The 15807-nt window shown below is 44.5% G+C and overlaps 1 protein-coding gene across 1 annotated transcript; it reads left to right on the top strand.

The window, feature by feature from the left end:
• Positions 1-771: 771 nt before the first annotated feature.
• LOC311018300 (DENN domain-containing protein 5B-like) lies at positions 772-15348 on the top strand. Its single transcript, XM_084017205.1, has 21 exons — positions 772-1050; positions 4714-4823; positions 5314-6013; positions 6355-6542; positions 7665-8159; positions 8324-8555; positions 8924-9074; positions 9447-9537; positions 9627-9746; positions 9834-9986; positions 10089-10167; positions 10261-10336; positions 10568-10696; positions 10815-10936; positions 11229-11374; positions 11470-11588; positions 11716-11900; positions 12070-12152; positions 12647-12773; positions 12993-13167; positions 13952-15348. The coding sequence occupies exons 1-21, from the start codon at positions 927-929 to the stop codon at positions 14136-14138; spliced, it is 3792 nt and encodes a 1263-aa protein (XP_083873331.1). The 5' UTR covers positions 772-926; the 3' UTR covers positions 14139-15348.
• The last annotated feature ends 459 nt before the right edge of the window (positions 15349-15807 follow it).

The raw sequence follows: 15807 nt of genomic DNA on the forward strand, positions 1-15807 counted from the left end.
TTATCAAAAAGAGTCCTTCAAAATTATACTTTTTTTTAATATTTTGGGTTCATTTCAGAGCCTCTATGTTTGCATTTTCACTTCAGTCTTTTTGAACACAAGTATCTGTACTTCTACTTGAGTGAAGAATGTCTGTACTTTTGACGCCTCAGCAAGTGTGTCAACCTCCAAAATCCCTGGATCCTACATTTCCCATGATGCAACCCAAATGTAGTTAGGTGTTCTCTTTAAAAAAAGAAAACCAAAACACACTTCTTTCAAACTCCACACCTCAAGTTAGTGACTCAGGGTTCCAGTAAAGTTAAAAAAAAAGGGGTCTCAAATAGATTATTTTCTCAAACTTTAGAAACAAAAGATATTAGACCTATACAACTATTTAATGTTTTTAATTTCAAGAACAAAAGTTTAAATATCTATGAGATATATATGATAGGGCCTATATATATTCATTCTAAATTTAATGTTTTTAATTTTGTATATGACTTTCAAGAACAAAAGTTTAAATATCTATTAGATATATATGATATTATATGAGATTAAATATGCATTGATGGTTTTGATATATATATTATTTATATATTTTCTTTTTATTATCACCTAAATGTTGGTTTAGTGATGTGGGCGGATTACGAATTTCGACAGCTCTTTAAATGAGGCTGATGATGATGATGATGATGCATTCCGGTCTTTGCCCCCCACCCCCCTCCAGCCTCCTCCCCCTCTGAACAAACGGGATGACCGTCCCCGGATCCTGCTGAGCTCCATCAGAGTCTCACCGCGAGTGCAGGCGGCCGGACCGACACGAGCCAGCGCGGATCCGGAAGGAGGAGGGGGCTACGACGTTTCGCATCGGCCGCATCGGCGATGAACATCCACAACGTCGCGTACAAGTAAACGGAGCTGTCTCTCTCTCGGTCTCTCACACCATGAACGCGTCGAGGATGAACGGCACCGCAGCGGCCGCGGGATCGGCTTCTTGCCGTTTCGCCCACTATTTTGTCGTGTGTGGAGTGGACACGGAGACGGGCCTGGAGCCGGACCACGGAGCAGGTACGTGGTCTCCAAACACGAAGCAGACGAAACCCCGCCGCACACGTCCATACACGTCCCATCCTCCGTGTAAAACGTCCACCGTGTATTCCATGGAGGTCTGCGTGTGTGTGAAGGGGGTGACATCCGTTACAATGTGTTTTGTTTGGACGCCACATTCCTCTTTTCACAGCGTTGTTGACAACATCATATCTGAGGGTAGCCACAGTAGACGAGCCTATATTTAGGCCAATAACGTTTTTATTTCAAATAAATTCAAGATATGATAATACATTTTTTTGGGGATGTTTGTATTTTTAAATGCATGATTAAAAATACAAATTATAAATATGTTTGAGTAGCCTAGAACCACAAAATTCAAAAGGGATTATCGTTTTCTCCAATGAATTTTTAGCAATTATACTGTGTCATCCTGTAGTATTGTCCTTTTTTGTTGTCTCTGCTTTGGGGAAATATAATGTTTGCTGTAAATCGAATGATAATATAACATTGTTGGTTTCTGCAAGTCATCCACTGCTACACCTGGATGAGGAATATAGCAGAGGACGGGTGGAATAGAGGGACAGCATCCACATCCTGCCCAATAACACTGGAGCGCCGATGGAGCACCCGGGCAGTGGTTCATGGTTAACACAGGGATTAGAGATTACACTGCTGTGTGGCTAAATCTGAAAACGGTGAAAATCAATGTGACGGCTGGTTTGATGTAATGGACCTTTTTATTTTAACCAAGCAAATCACGTCCCTTTCCTCACCAAAAAAAAAGGCAAAGGTGGGAGGAAATGGATGCTGAGAATTAGGTGAATGTGGGGGGTTGCCACGGTGATGGCAGCTGCAGTGATGCTTGCGATGGTGTATTTGTGGTGGATGGCTTCTCAGCTGCTGGTTGTTGGAAATAAGAGACATCGTGTGACGTTGCTTTGTCCCTCAACTGATTTGTTGACACCGAGGACGGAGTCGCCCAGGAGCCCTCTGCTACGTCTGCACGTGTGTGTGTGTGTGTGTGTGTGTGTGTGTGTGTGTGTGTGTGTGTGTGTGTGTGTGTGTGTGTGTGTGTGTGTGTGTGTGTGTGGAGGAGGGGGGGGGAGCAGCTGTGAAGGGTTTGCTGAATTACCAGTACCTTGAACGTCACATCCAGTTTTGTAAAGCAACAGTCACACCCTGCATTCTGCCCGTGTTATTTGTGGCAGAAATGTAGCTCATGTATGTAACAGCTGTGAGCAGACATGGCGTTCTCGTCCAACACCACGACAACTGCATGTTAAGGATGAGCATCCCGTTGGAACACGTTGGAACTCGCTGCGGACTAATTACTGCGTTAACTAACTATCGGGTACTTTGATATCTGGCTCCCTGTGGCGAGTTGACAGCGCTGCTGGCGGGGTTAGTATATCGGAGCTCCAGCAATCTGCTTATGTAACAGCGGGTCATCTCAGACTCACTGCAGCAGGAGGCTCCGCTCTCCTTTCAAGGGATTTCTGTGTCCGCGTTTGACTTTACATGCATATTCTGAACGCTGTAGTCAACTGGAGATGTTTACTCTCTCATTTGGAAAGGCTTGACAGTATTCCTATTTGTGTGTGTGTGTCATTAGAGAATGCCTGCCGAGAAACAATCTGCCCTTGTTGACTTCTCAATAGATGTCACTGTGTTTTCTGCAGGCTTATCAAATTTCAAGTGACTGTCGCTGGATGGCAGTGGCATCAGCACCCGAGTGTCATAGGGGAATGACATCACTGGAGGGCGAGAACTCCCTGACCGAACACATTTATTGCAAAGAAGAATGTTTTTTTTTGTGCACCCGTCTTATTGGAAGCAGAAATTCCAGCCCGAGTTATTATATTTTTAGGCACTCAACACTTTTATCCGTTATTTTAAGCGTACGACGCCACGCTTGTGTCTCAGCCTGTGATGAAAGAGAAATTTTACTTTCTTTTTTTGTCTTCAGTGGATGACAAATCTCTACGTACATTTGGAGTGATTTAAACTGTGTGAGGCAAAAAAGGAATAACTCCTCATCTGGCAGCGCCAGCTGACATTTGCTGTCACTTTAATCTCTTGCAGCTTTTTATATCCATCCTCATCTACTCGTGTAATGTAATGTGATGAATGTGACGGTGGGGGGAACTCAGTCAGACATGACAGATGTCTATGGCTGTTGAATCTTCCCTAATTAAGTGTTTGTTTTAGGGATGAGCTACCATTCGGATCTGTGTGATGAATATGTAACACTGTTTTTTTTCTAAAAATACACTGAGGATATTGAGTTCAAGGATTTTCAGGAACTGAGGATTGGAGCAAGAACACGTTCATTAATACATTAATCTAAAGAGGATACATTAATCAGCAACTTTTTAAGTTTATCAAGTAGTTCATTTTTTAAACCAGAAATATCAAATGAATTCCAACATCGCAGCTGTGAGGATCTGCTTATTTTCTTTGTGTAAGGTTACAGAAAACTCTGTGTATTTGGGTTTTTGGACCGTTAGTCAGACAAAACAGGCATTTTAAGGTTTCACACTGGGTTTTAGGAAATTGTGATGGACAGTTGTCACTATTTGCTGACATTTTATGGACCAAACGATTAATCAAGACGGCAGTTTCACTTATAATTAAAACATTCATTAGTTGCAGCTGTTGTTGTTGTTGTGATGAGAGAGGGAGGGAGAGAGACTACGGGTGAAAGTGGTCTGTTCAAAAAAACAAGGACAGTGGGATAATTGGATCAGCTGATGAAACTCGGAGTGACATACACCGCTGACGAGCTGTGTCCCGATGACTATCTGTGAGGTCACAGCAGAAAGTGCTACCATGGCAACTAGGTGCTCTATTGTGCTTCTTGGTGCTGATGTCTGTGTTTGTATCCTTGGCGAAGAACATTGACTCCCCCCCTCGTAGCTGTGATGCATAAGCGTCCGTCTCCCACCTAACAGGCTGACTCAGTTCAACCTGAAGTGGTTTCCTCTCTTGGGCTGCTGTGCGTCATCTCGTAGGCCGGTGAGCTGGATGTCCCCCGACTGCTGAATGACTGGCAGCTGAAAGAAGACTAGGTCGTTGGCCATGATACGGTTGTCCCGTAATCCAGCGACGTCGACTGATATCATGGTGGAATGGTTAAATGAGGGATACGGTGAGGAGTGCTGTTCAAGGGCATCCCCGTCAGAAAGTCTATGAATAATGAAGGTATCCCATTCACTATGACACAGTTTTATTTTTTACCTTCCGCAGCTTTGACATTTGAGGCAGTGCATCAAATATGTGCGTTGTGTTCATGCACTGGAAATTCAATCCTTTGTTGTACCAGTTACATGAATAGCTCTCCTCCTTTATCCGGATCCATCCTGAGTGCTCTTGCTGTAAGAAAGAGCACCATGTTGTCATAGTTACATAACCCTTGGAAGGGTTTCCCCTCTCTGCTGCAGAATGGTTTTTGCTGTCAACAACAGATAACCTTTTTTTTTTTTTTATTCCAACCTGTGTCAGACAAGGTCTTCTCGTCCAGGCTTTGTCATTAATCAAAGCTGTATTTTTGTGACGTCCTCTGTTGTGACCTCCTCATCGTGTACCGACGTCTGTCTCAGCAGCGATGAAAGTCAAACACGACTCTGTCCTAATCCGATAACGCCGTAACTGTCTTTTTCTGTGGGTCTGTTTGTCTTTCAGGCGAGAGCTTTGAGCAGAGCCCCATTCGACGTTCGTTCAAGTCCAAAGTACTGGTGCACTACCCTGAAAACACGGACAGGAACCCCTTCAACAAAGATGCCGTCAACATGGTGAGATCTGGAATTGTGCATCGTTGCTCGTCGTTCTCTTGCAGCAGGAAAAGGAAGGACAAGATGTGCCTTGTTTGTAGGACAAAGGTTTTATGGTTCTTCTAACGAGCCTAATAACAAAAACAACTTGGAAAAAGTTCACTGTCTCTCATAAAAAAAAAAGATTTTCTTTCCTATTTTTACATAGAAAATGTTTGTTTTTCTCTCATGAAAAGCAGGTCAGGATGAGTAACATGGGGATGAAAGTTTTAGAGGGTTTTTCTACTTGTGAATCACTGCAAAGTTGTTTTGAATGGCATATTCTATAATGGCTTTAATGGTTGTGTCTACACAGTCCAGATGGGATTTAATGATAAATGTAGAAAACAAGATTTGGAAAATGATCCAGTAGTTATTGGAGTCATTATGACGGGTTGACATTTAAGTTGCCAGATTGCTCTTAACCCTCTTTTTGGTTTACTCAACTTTCCTCTTCACACTTCCTCCTCAGCTCTGTATGCCGAGGGGTCTCTCCTTCCGCACGCAGGCAGACCGGCTCGATCCTCAGTTTCACTCATTCACAATGTCCTTTGACGACGGCACACGCTCCTACGGCTTTGTCCACACCTACTATGAAGAGGTGACCGGTGCTCAGATCATCACTGCTATGCAGACTCTCTACCAGATGCACCACGTGGAGCACCATTCAGCTTCATCTGCCTCCTCTCCCTCTTCCTCGTCTTCATCTGCCTCCTCGCCCTCCACCTCCAGCATGGACTCGCTTGTGAGCAGCTTGGACGAGTTGGACGGCGAGTCTCTGGCCGGTGTTTGTGCCGGGTGCTTCGATCCGGCACGGGACACTCTGTATGTGTCCAAAGCCCTCTGCCTGCTCACGCCGCTCCCCTTCCTTCAAGCTGCTCGAGAGTTTCTGGCTCAGCTGCATCAGGCCGTGACGTCGCACACGGCCCCGCCCCTTCCCATAGAGAGCTACATCCATAACATCCTGTACGAGGTGCCCCTGCCTCCTCCCGGCAGGTCACTGAGGTTCCACGGGGTGCAGGGCCCCATCGTGTGTCAGCGGCCTGGGCCGGGCGAGCTTCCGCTCGGGGAGTATCCCCTCGGGGAGGCCTTCTCGCTGCTGGGCGTGGACAATATGGTTCAACTGCTTACATGTGCACTTCTGGAGACACAAGTCCTGCTTTGCTCTCAAGGTAAGCACACTGGTATCCAGTTACTAGCAATGTTTGAGACAATAAGACATTCACACATAGGACTTGCCAACATTTACTGATTACTTGAGTGCAAATCAAGCCATGGTAAAACTCAAAGGAAATTGTTATAAGTGTGATTAAAGAGAAGCAAAATATGAAAAAAAAAACACAATTTAGTCCACAATTACCCCACATGTAAGACCGGCAGGCTTCGAGGTTAAACACTGTAGAGGAACTGACATCGTGACTTAATGAGTGGGGAACATCCTCAGTCATTAATTGGTTTGTGCTGTGCAGCATGTGAACGGTAATGTGAATTTAATGGTCCTCCATCTCCTCAGACTACCAGCGTTTGATGACAGTGGCGGAGGGTGTCACCACCTTGCTGTTCCCATTCCAGTGGCAACACATCTACATGCCCATTGTTTCAGCGCCGCTACATCACCTCCTGGATGCTCCCGTACCATTCCTGATGGGTATCCAGCGCCAAGACGGAGCGCAGCGATCCCCCCTCCACCTGCCACACGAGGTACTCGACTAAACACAGATCTCATGTGCTTGAAGCGTCCATTGTTTGCTGCGTGAACACGCCAGTCAGGTTTTCAGGATGCAGACATTTCGATAAGCTTTCACACAAAAGGATCTAAAAAATGTTAAAGTGAGCCGTTGGCTGATCCATGATGCATGCGTGACAATTTGGCCTCTGCCCCCGCCATGTCGAATAGATACTTTCACAAATCCTGCGTCGGAGATCAGTTTATGCTGCATGAATATCTCGCTGAAGCCTCTTTGAAGTTGCTCTGCCCTAGAAAGGAGGCAGTTGAAAGGCAGCCGGGGGGTGGGGGTGAAAGCAAAACTGCAGCGCATGAGAGCTCCAGAATAATGGGAGTCGCTGAATAATTAATGAGAATTAGTGATCTCCACTTATTTCTTTAGCTGTGCAATTTGATGCATGCGTGGTAATTTATGATATATAGAATATTTTAATCAGAGGCAGTTGAAAGGCAGCCGGGGGGTGGGGGTGAAAGCAAAACTGCAGCGCATGAGAGCTCCAGAATAATGGGAGTCGCTGAATAATTAATGAGAATTAGTGATCTCCACTTATTTCTTTAGCTGTGCAATTTGATGCATGCGTGGTAATTTATGATATATAGAATATTTTAATCACACATGTAGGATTTGGTTGGATTGTTTTTCTTTTTCTTTTCTTCTTTTTGATGACGGCACAGTTTTGCTCACATGGGCCAAAAAAAACGTGTCCTTCAACAATGCAATCTCCTGATTTTGCTGTTCAAAGGCAAGAGATGATTAAAAACATTAGTAAGAAGAAGTGACGATTTACTATGAGGATGAAGCTGCAGAGAGCAGGATGCCAGAGTAAGAGGATGTCTATAACTGTCCACTCTACAGTGCATCTCCTTGCCGAGGCTGTAATCCGACCCCCAGGTCACTGTTGAAGGTCGCACCGCTGCTGACTGGGCTGTGCTCCAGTGCTGCTTACAAAAGCAGTATTTTGAATCTTGTCTATTTTGAAAAGCAGTATCTTTCTCACAAAGCTCTGTCCTTCATTGCTCAGCAGCTTCATGGGAACAGTGTTGGCACATGATTTATTTGCCATATATTCATCCATCATCATCTTTCTTCCACACAGGCCAACCTGTGCTTTGTGGACATTGACAACCGCTTCGTCGAGGCCCCCGAGGACCTCCCCGTGTTTCCCGATCAGGCCGAGCTGATCCAGGAGTTGAGTGAGGTACTGCTGCGCTTCGGGCTCCCTCCGCAGGGCGGCGCGACCACCAAGCCTGCCGCTGCCTCCCCTCGCCTGAGCAGCCTGGTGCTGGAGGACCTGATGGAGGACAGGAGGAACGGTAACCTCGGAGGCGAGGAGCTGGCGGTGCTGGAGAGGCTGCAGGCTCTGGCGCGGAGGTGCGGCGGAGAGAAGACGTCGGATGGAGGGAAGACGCTGGCACACGAGGAGGAAGAGGAGGAAGAGCTGAAGGCTGCGAAGCTGAACATTCAGCTAAGGGAGGTGTTTGCTGGACGTTTCGCTGCCATGTTTGGCAGGTACGAGGAGTTCGTCATCCACAGCGCTCTGGATTTGGACTCCTGGTTGAGCAACCGAGAGGGAATGTTCAGCTTTGACAAGGTACTTCAGTAGATGTCGATGCACAGGGATTGCTTGATAGAGTTAATAAAACAACTCTGATGATATGTTGAGATTGTTTTTTGTGATTTGGAAATACTTTTAGATAGCGATAGAAACATTATATTTACCTGTCCATAATGTGTTTGTGATTTTCAATGTTTCAGGGTCTCTTCCTCTCGGTTCAGCCTGCGACCCACTTGCACTTCTTGTCCCGGTTCCTGGAGACGTCCATGTTTTCTGCCTTTGTGGACGGGAAGGTGATATCTCGCTGGGCGGATAGAGAACCGCTGCAGCAGCTGTTTGACAACCGTCTGGAGAGAGAACGCGTGTATGACGCAGACGAAGAGGACTCCCGTGACTGTCGTTACAGGAAATGCACTACGGTCTTTGAGTCAGGTACTGTGAAGGTGTTCATGATGGATGAAATAAAGAACTACAGAGAAATACAGGAAAATGTGCATCAGACACACAACCAGTGTAAATAAGTGAATATAAAAACCAGATAGAGGGGTGAACTAAAGGGTACAGTATGGGGTATTATACTATATAAGAGGCGAGGGGGCTTTGTGTCCTATGAAACCGTTTGAAATCTTCTGCTTTGAAGTCCTGCCAACTCTGCAGAAAACGCACTGCCTGCATGTTGATCTGGCTGTTTCATTGTTCACGTTTAGACTTGAGAGATGTTGCTCTTACTCTATGTTCTATACTCACCCACAGCCCGTATCCCTGTTAGATGCTAACCATTGCTGGGTTTGTCTCTGCAGCTCAGGTCATTGAGCGCAGACTGCTGAAGGCTGACCACACAGCCATACATCCCCACCTACTGGACATGAGGATCGGCCAGGGTCGCCACCAGCCGGGCTACTTCCCTAAGTTGCAGGCTGATGTGCTCACACAGGGACAAAACACCAACAAGTGAGCCTGTGTTTTCTGCTGCTATTCAGTTAGAATACATGACATCAGTGATTCCCAAACACGGGTGATACCCAGGACCAGCGGGTACAAGGAGTTACTCAATTACACCAAATATATCCACATATTTTAGGAGGAAAATATAATCGTCACAATAATTTAACCAAACTAAAGATACTTGTGTTCATATGATGGAGGGTTTTGGTGTTGTGATGTGTTTACATCTGATAAAAAGGATGGGAACCCACTGCATCAGAATATCACTAGTTGTCAGGGACTAATTTGATTCCCAACCAAAATACACACACATGTATTTTAAATACACAAACTCCTGAAAACGCACTTTTCATTTTGCTATGTCATCTGGTTCAACAGGTGGTCCGGTCGTGTTACAGCATCACGCAAGACTGACCTCAAGAGATCAACGTCGGCGGACCACTCGGGAGTGGACAATGAACAGAGACAGGTACTTTCATGTGTTCACACACGCATGCAGACACATACACACATTAGACGTATTGTGTCTGATTTACTACCCTTTTGTTTATTTAACAGAAGCACACATTTGCAAGGAAGAACCTCCGCCAGTCGAAGCTACTTGATTCGTCGCCTCAAGCCGTCACTCAGACTCACCGCGAGTTCGTTGACGGGCTGCTGAGTGAGTGTCGTCTGAAGGTGAGAGCTCCGTCTGCGTGGCGACGGAGGCACTGCTGATTTCATTTTAGTCAAGTTAATGCCACAACATGTCTTCCCGCTCTTTAGACCAAACGGATGTTGATGGAGAGGATGGGGAAGGAGAGTGTAGAACCGTGTCAGGGAGAAGCCAACATCACGGGCCTGCAGGAAAACACACTGATCCACGGTCTGTGTGACCTACTGGAGAGAACCTGGGGCCACGGTCTACAGCTGAAACAGGTCAGACACATAATTCATCAAGCCGTATCAGCTCAGATGACCTAAAAAAAAAAAAGTGTGTTTCCACGTAAACAAGAATGAATAATGACTTATTCTGAACAGGGGAAGTCGGCTCTCTGGTCCCATCTGCTTCAGTACCAGGTGGCCTGGGGGAAGATGGAGGCACCAGCTGAGTCTCCAGGTCAGTACACAACCTGACTCACTTGTTTATCATGTTCAAATCGCTGATCTAAGAGTCCGATCCTCATCGGTGTTCAACTTGCTGTCTGTTCAGGGTGTTACGGCTCGGACCAGAGAACGTCAGATGTTGGCACTCAGCTCCTGAAAGGATCGTTAATACAAGATATGAGGTAACGAGAGCAGGCGTGCTTTGGTGTTGGAAAGAGTGGGGGAAATTGTTTATGGCATGTTTGTGTTTTAATACCATTTATACATGGTATCTTCAGCATTCTTTTCTGTTCTTGGTCACAGGATTTAATCTTTCTAGAAGATATAGAATGAAATGTCTGAAATCGCCATTAGATGCGATTTTATGAAAAAAAAGTTGAGCATTAATGCTTCTTTATGTGTTGCTCTTCCAGGTTCATCCAGACCATGAGTGAGGGCCTGTCAGAGGTGGGTCAGGCTCGGGCCTGGATCCACCTGGCTCTGGAGAAGAAAATGCTGTCCCAACACCTTAAAGAGCTGCTCACAAACCAGGAGCTGCTCAGGTCAGAATTCACTCATAACCGACTTTAATGACAAGTAAACACAAGTCTAGTGTTTCTGGATATCATTTATAGTAAGTCTCTTGATTTTGACTGGTCTTTTCGTCTTGTCCCCTTCCAGGCAGCTGTACAAACCGTATGCATTCCTGCTCTGTGAGGAAGAAAGGGAGCAGTTTCTTTTCCACCTGCTCTCTCTCAACACTGTGGACTACCTCTGCTTCACACGCGTCTTCACCTCCATCAGTAAGCCCTCTAAACTTCAACAACAAAATGCTAGAATTTACTGGCAGCTTTATAGCTTTCAAGGACACTGGAAGTTTAATTTGGGCTGCACCCACTGACCTTATATACTTGAATTTCACCCGGTATCCCAGGGTTTCACACTGACGCTTTAGACCTCAAACAACAGACATTGTTCTGCTCCGATGCTGTGAAAATCCTTTCAACTCTGAGTATTGACACAGTGGGTCGCTGTTAAGTGTTAAAGAAATGATTTAAATGAATAAAACGTTGCTCTTGGTCTCCTTTGTCTCAGGTATTCCATATCGTGTTGTTATAATACCCATGAAGAAGCTGAGCATCGCTATGGCAACTGTTAACCCGTGGGTGTGCGTGTCAGGCGAACTGGGTGATTCAGGAGTTCGACCGATCTCGAAGAATACGCAGGAGATTTATTTCCAGGTTTGTGTACACTCTGCAGTAGTCGGGTCGGCATCATGTCTGACGGATACACATGCCTGGAGACACTCACTGTGGTCTGTGCTTTTCTTTTCAAGTGCAAGAACCTGGGCAGGCTGAGCACTCTGCAGCTGGGACAGGAGAACTCCGGTTTGCTGGCCAAGTGTCTGATTGACTGTGTCATGGTGTATAATGAGATCACAGGACACACCTACAAGTATGCTTCTAAGTTTGATCCTGGTCTCATGACTGACAACGCAGTATCTAATTCAAATGAGTTTGATAAAGATACCGTGAAAAGTTAGAATCAACCATGCATACTCACTGCACTTCTGTCCTTTCAGATTCCCGTGCGGCCGATGGCTGGGGAAAGGCGTTGGCGACGACAGCTTGGAAAGAGTTCTCATTGGTCAGCTGGTGTCCCCCGGTGGAGAGGAGGACGCTGGAAGGTGGACGGGGACACCTCCGGAGCTGGCGTCTCCTTCTCAGAGCGTGCGGGCAGTGCTGGGATCGCTTGGCAGACGAAGCAGTACGTACTGACAAAGAGCACATTCTTCAGTACAATAGCTGACCTACTTGTTGGTACAACAACAGATTCTGTATCACCTTTCAATTTAGCTCCTGTCCACATCCCCATTTGTCTGCCATCATTCGTCCTCATGTTTCCGTTTGTAACTGTTCTTGGTTTTTCTGGTCAGGAATGCTGTCTGTTGAAGTACAAGAGGACGTTGGGGAGGCAGCAAATAACCTTGTTAAACACTTCCACAAACCTGAGCAAGAGGTACGTGGCTTTAAGTAATGAGTGCTATAGAAACGTGTTGGCTCACTCACTAGAATGGGCTGAAAGTGGTTAACGCGAAGCATCTCATACGTGTTAGACCGTCAACCTCCTGCTTGTTGTGTTATTTTTATCCTCAACATGGTTTGTTACCCCGGCGTCACCAGCACAGGCCCCATTTGTCTTGTTTATGGATCAGACTTGTCCCTCTCATTTCACCCGTGAATTAAATGCACTGTAGCGACTCAATGGATCCCTTTTGTGTATTTGTGATGGGCCCCCACTCGTTGTCATAACATATTTAGTGCACAGGCTTTAATGTGCAGGGATTTGCTCTTTTCCTCTTAGTAAATAAAAGAAAATGCATTTTAGATTAGAAAATAAACACTTTTTCTGTAGTTTTTTTGGGGGGAAATTGCACGTGGGGATTTACTGAAGTTGACAGAAAAGCTTCTTGTTGACAGTGTCCCTGTTTATTCCTATTTCTCTCATCCCAGAGAGGAAACTTGACCGTCTTGCTGTGTGGTGAAGGGGGTCTGGTGCTCTCCTTGGAGAAGTTTCTCCTGCACGGGCTCAAATCGAACCGTCTTTTCCAGAGGAATGTGTTTGTTTGGGACTTTGTGGGTAAGTACCGTGAGTGTGAGTTCATTAAAAGTCATGTTCTACTTCTTGTTGATGTCTCCATCTAGTGTTGATGAATGTGAATTCCAAATTTTAAAGCGCATGTCAGTCAGTGTTAAAAAACTCTTATCTCCAGTGTTCGTCTCCTGCAGCTTTATTTTCCCTTATTGTCTGTATGTTAATAATTTATCAACTGACAGTATGAACAACTACTTTCCATAGAGAAGGCAGTGGTTTCCATGGAGACAGCCGATCAGATGGGTGACCTGCACCGATCAACAGTGACAAGAGATCCCCCCTGTGACTTGTTGTGCCACTACGTCAATGCCATCAATGCGTCCCCACGAAACATTGGAAAAGAGGGCAAGTTCCAGCTGTTCGTCTGCTTGGGAATCAGGTGAGCGGTTTTAATTTTGTTTTTGATCCAACAATAGGTTTAGAATTGGACTGGGACTTGTGTAATTAATCCAGTCTAATACGTCTAAAAATACAGATTTATGATCCATGTTCAAGCCACAAATAGGGAGACAGTTCTTCTAAAGTGGTGGCCAAATGTTATATAGTTTCCTTCCTGAGGCCCAGAGGAAGCGTCCTGCAGCATGACTGCACAGAAACATTTATATAACATACAGCTCGGGGAGGGATGGCGTCATGCAGAAAAAAAAAAAAAAATTAGATGAGATGCAGAAAAAAAGGTTTATATCTTCGTGTGAATTTAATAAAAGTTTAAAAATAATAGTTTTGCTTTTTAATTAACAATTTTTGCTGAAGTTGATCTCAAATGGAAAAGGAGAATTTCAATTAGATAACTGTGACATCAGCTGTCACTGAGGGGGCTCTGTGCACCATCAAATGTGTTATGGTCTAGTCAACAAGTAAACTCATATGATTTTCTGTCCTTTTTTTAAAAAGATGTCTCTTCATACGTTTCAATGGAAACGGCTTTAAAAGAATAGTTAAGCTATATTCGAGCATGGACTAATGTGACTTCTTGTGTCCCTGATTTGGACATTTAATGACAAACACTGAGAGCATAATGGCTTGTGGTTGAAAGGTGTTTCAAGAAAAGTACAGGTGCTAGTTCTGGCTCACAGTCAGCTAACTCATCTCCCAAGTGTATACTAAACTGCATTATGCATGTCTAGGACCCTCATTAACTACTGACCTGTGCCTCTTGGCAGGGACCGGCTCCTCTCTCATTGGCTGCCCCTGCTGGCCGAGTGTCCCCTGACGGTGCGGACGTACGAGGACGCTGCTCTGCTGCGGGACCGAGCTGCCGTACACTCCCTCTGCCGCATCTTGCACACACTGAACGAGTTTACCGTCATCACCCTGGAGACCGCACTGGTCAAAGGAGTTGACCTCTGACCCTGACAGGCAAGCCCTTTGCTCTGTGACCTGTGGCAGGAATGCAGATGGGTCAAAAAATATTCATCTTCACATCTGTGGGGGAAACGACGTACATTCAGACACTTGAGACGTGTGACTTTATCATAAAAGAAGACAGTAGACGAGATATAGTCACTGGCAAACTCAAACTCCAAACATATTGCCTTGTTCACTGATGTAAATGTCTTATATACTGTATTTGCTTCAGGAAATAGTCAGATTTTTCCTATGCTTGTTTACACTGTGAAATTCTGTTTCCTGGAGGAGAAATGGAGTCATTATTTATCCCACATCTACAGTAGATTTTTTTTTTTTTTCACAGCTCACACCATAACTATACCTGACCCGAGGACAACGTTAACTCTCCTTCAACTGCTGTACTGCTTGCACTCGAACTTTAAACTAAGCACATGCATGGCCAAAATCTGTTTGTTTTTATGTCTAACTGTGTTGTGATCTGAAATATCAGGACTCAGGCCTTATTGTATTAAAAAAAAAGGAAATTATTGACTTCTTTCATTGGATATCTTAGTAAATATACTCTAGAAAGATTATGTTCCCACTCTATGATATGTTACAAAATGTTCTATTATTATACTTTTGTTATACTGTGTTACATCTTGCCTGCGTCTCACTGTTTACTTCAGTTTGGGGTCACATACTGAAGAGTTGCTCTCCTGAAGTCCTCCGTTGTTTAACACTGAAACCAAACTAGTGTCCTAATAGTATCAGTTCTTATAACCTTTGTCACTTTGTCAAACAGCATTTTTTTTTTTTTTGTCTCTCATTGTAAATATTTTTGCTTCATTAGACCTTTGATATAATTGTCCCCATTTGTTATTATGGTGTAATGAATATTTTTCTGTATAAAGGCATCTTGTTTGTCTGTGTAAACTGGTATATTCCACATTACTGATTATGTGAATAATAGTCTATTTGTTTCTAAACTGTTCAGTTGTCCACAAACAACGAATAGAGCACAGTTTCTTAAAAAACGCTAGGTATTTTGTTGATGTCACGTTTAATTTGATAGTTGAAGAATAATGAAAATGCTGTCTCCTGCACTGTCCCGCGAGCACTATGTAACCCTCGAAAAACAAAACAAGCCCTCCGTCATTCAAATACAGTTTAGAGAAAGCAATAATGAATTGTTATTTATGAAGTGTGTCGTCAAAGATTAAAGTTAATGTTGACATACATTATTTGGTGTTTGTTTTTTGTGTGCCACTCAAATCTATGATGTCTGAAAGTATAGGAAAACATTATTTCACTGTACATTTTTACATTTTTTTTTAACATTTACATAAGACTGATACTAGTTTTATAGTTTGCTGAATGAGAACGTCCTCTGGCAGAAGCTGGTTAGATGAGTTTAAGGCTGGACTCCAAGAGCATTTAATTAAAGAAAAAAAATCTATAATACAAAGCTAGACATTTTATACATTCTAGGCAATGTTATCAGCGTTATGTGACAGCAAATAAAGACGGAAGCAAGTGCTTGTTCGCCCTGAACGGACCACAGGGTGCAGGCCATGTTTCTCCCACCTTTTATTCATCACTAATCTGGCCCGCTGTCACGCACTCCAAATCAACAAAGCGCACGTCGCTGCTAGACGCCGTGCCTCCTAAAAAACCGTGGGCCTCCAGA

The sequence above is a fragment of the Eutrigla gurnardus genome, assembly GCF_963514095.1.
Source record: "Eutrigla gurnardus genome assembly, chromosome: 9".
In the NCBI taxonomy this organism is placed as follows: Eukaryota; Metazoa; Chordata; class Actinopteri; order Perciformes; family Triglidae; genus Eutrigla; species Eutrigla gurnardus.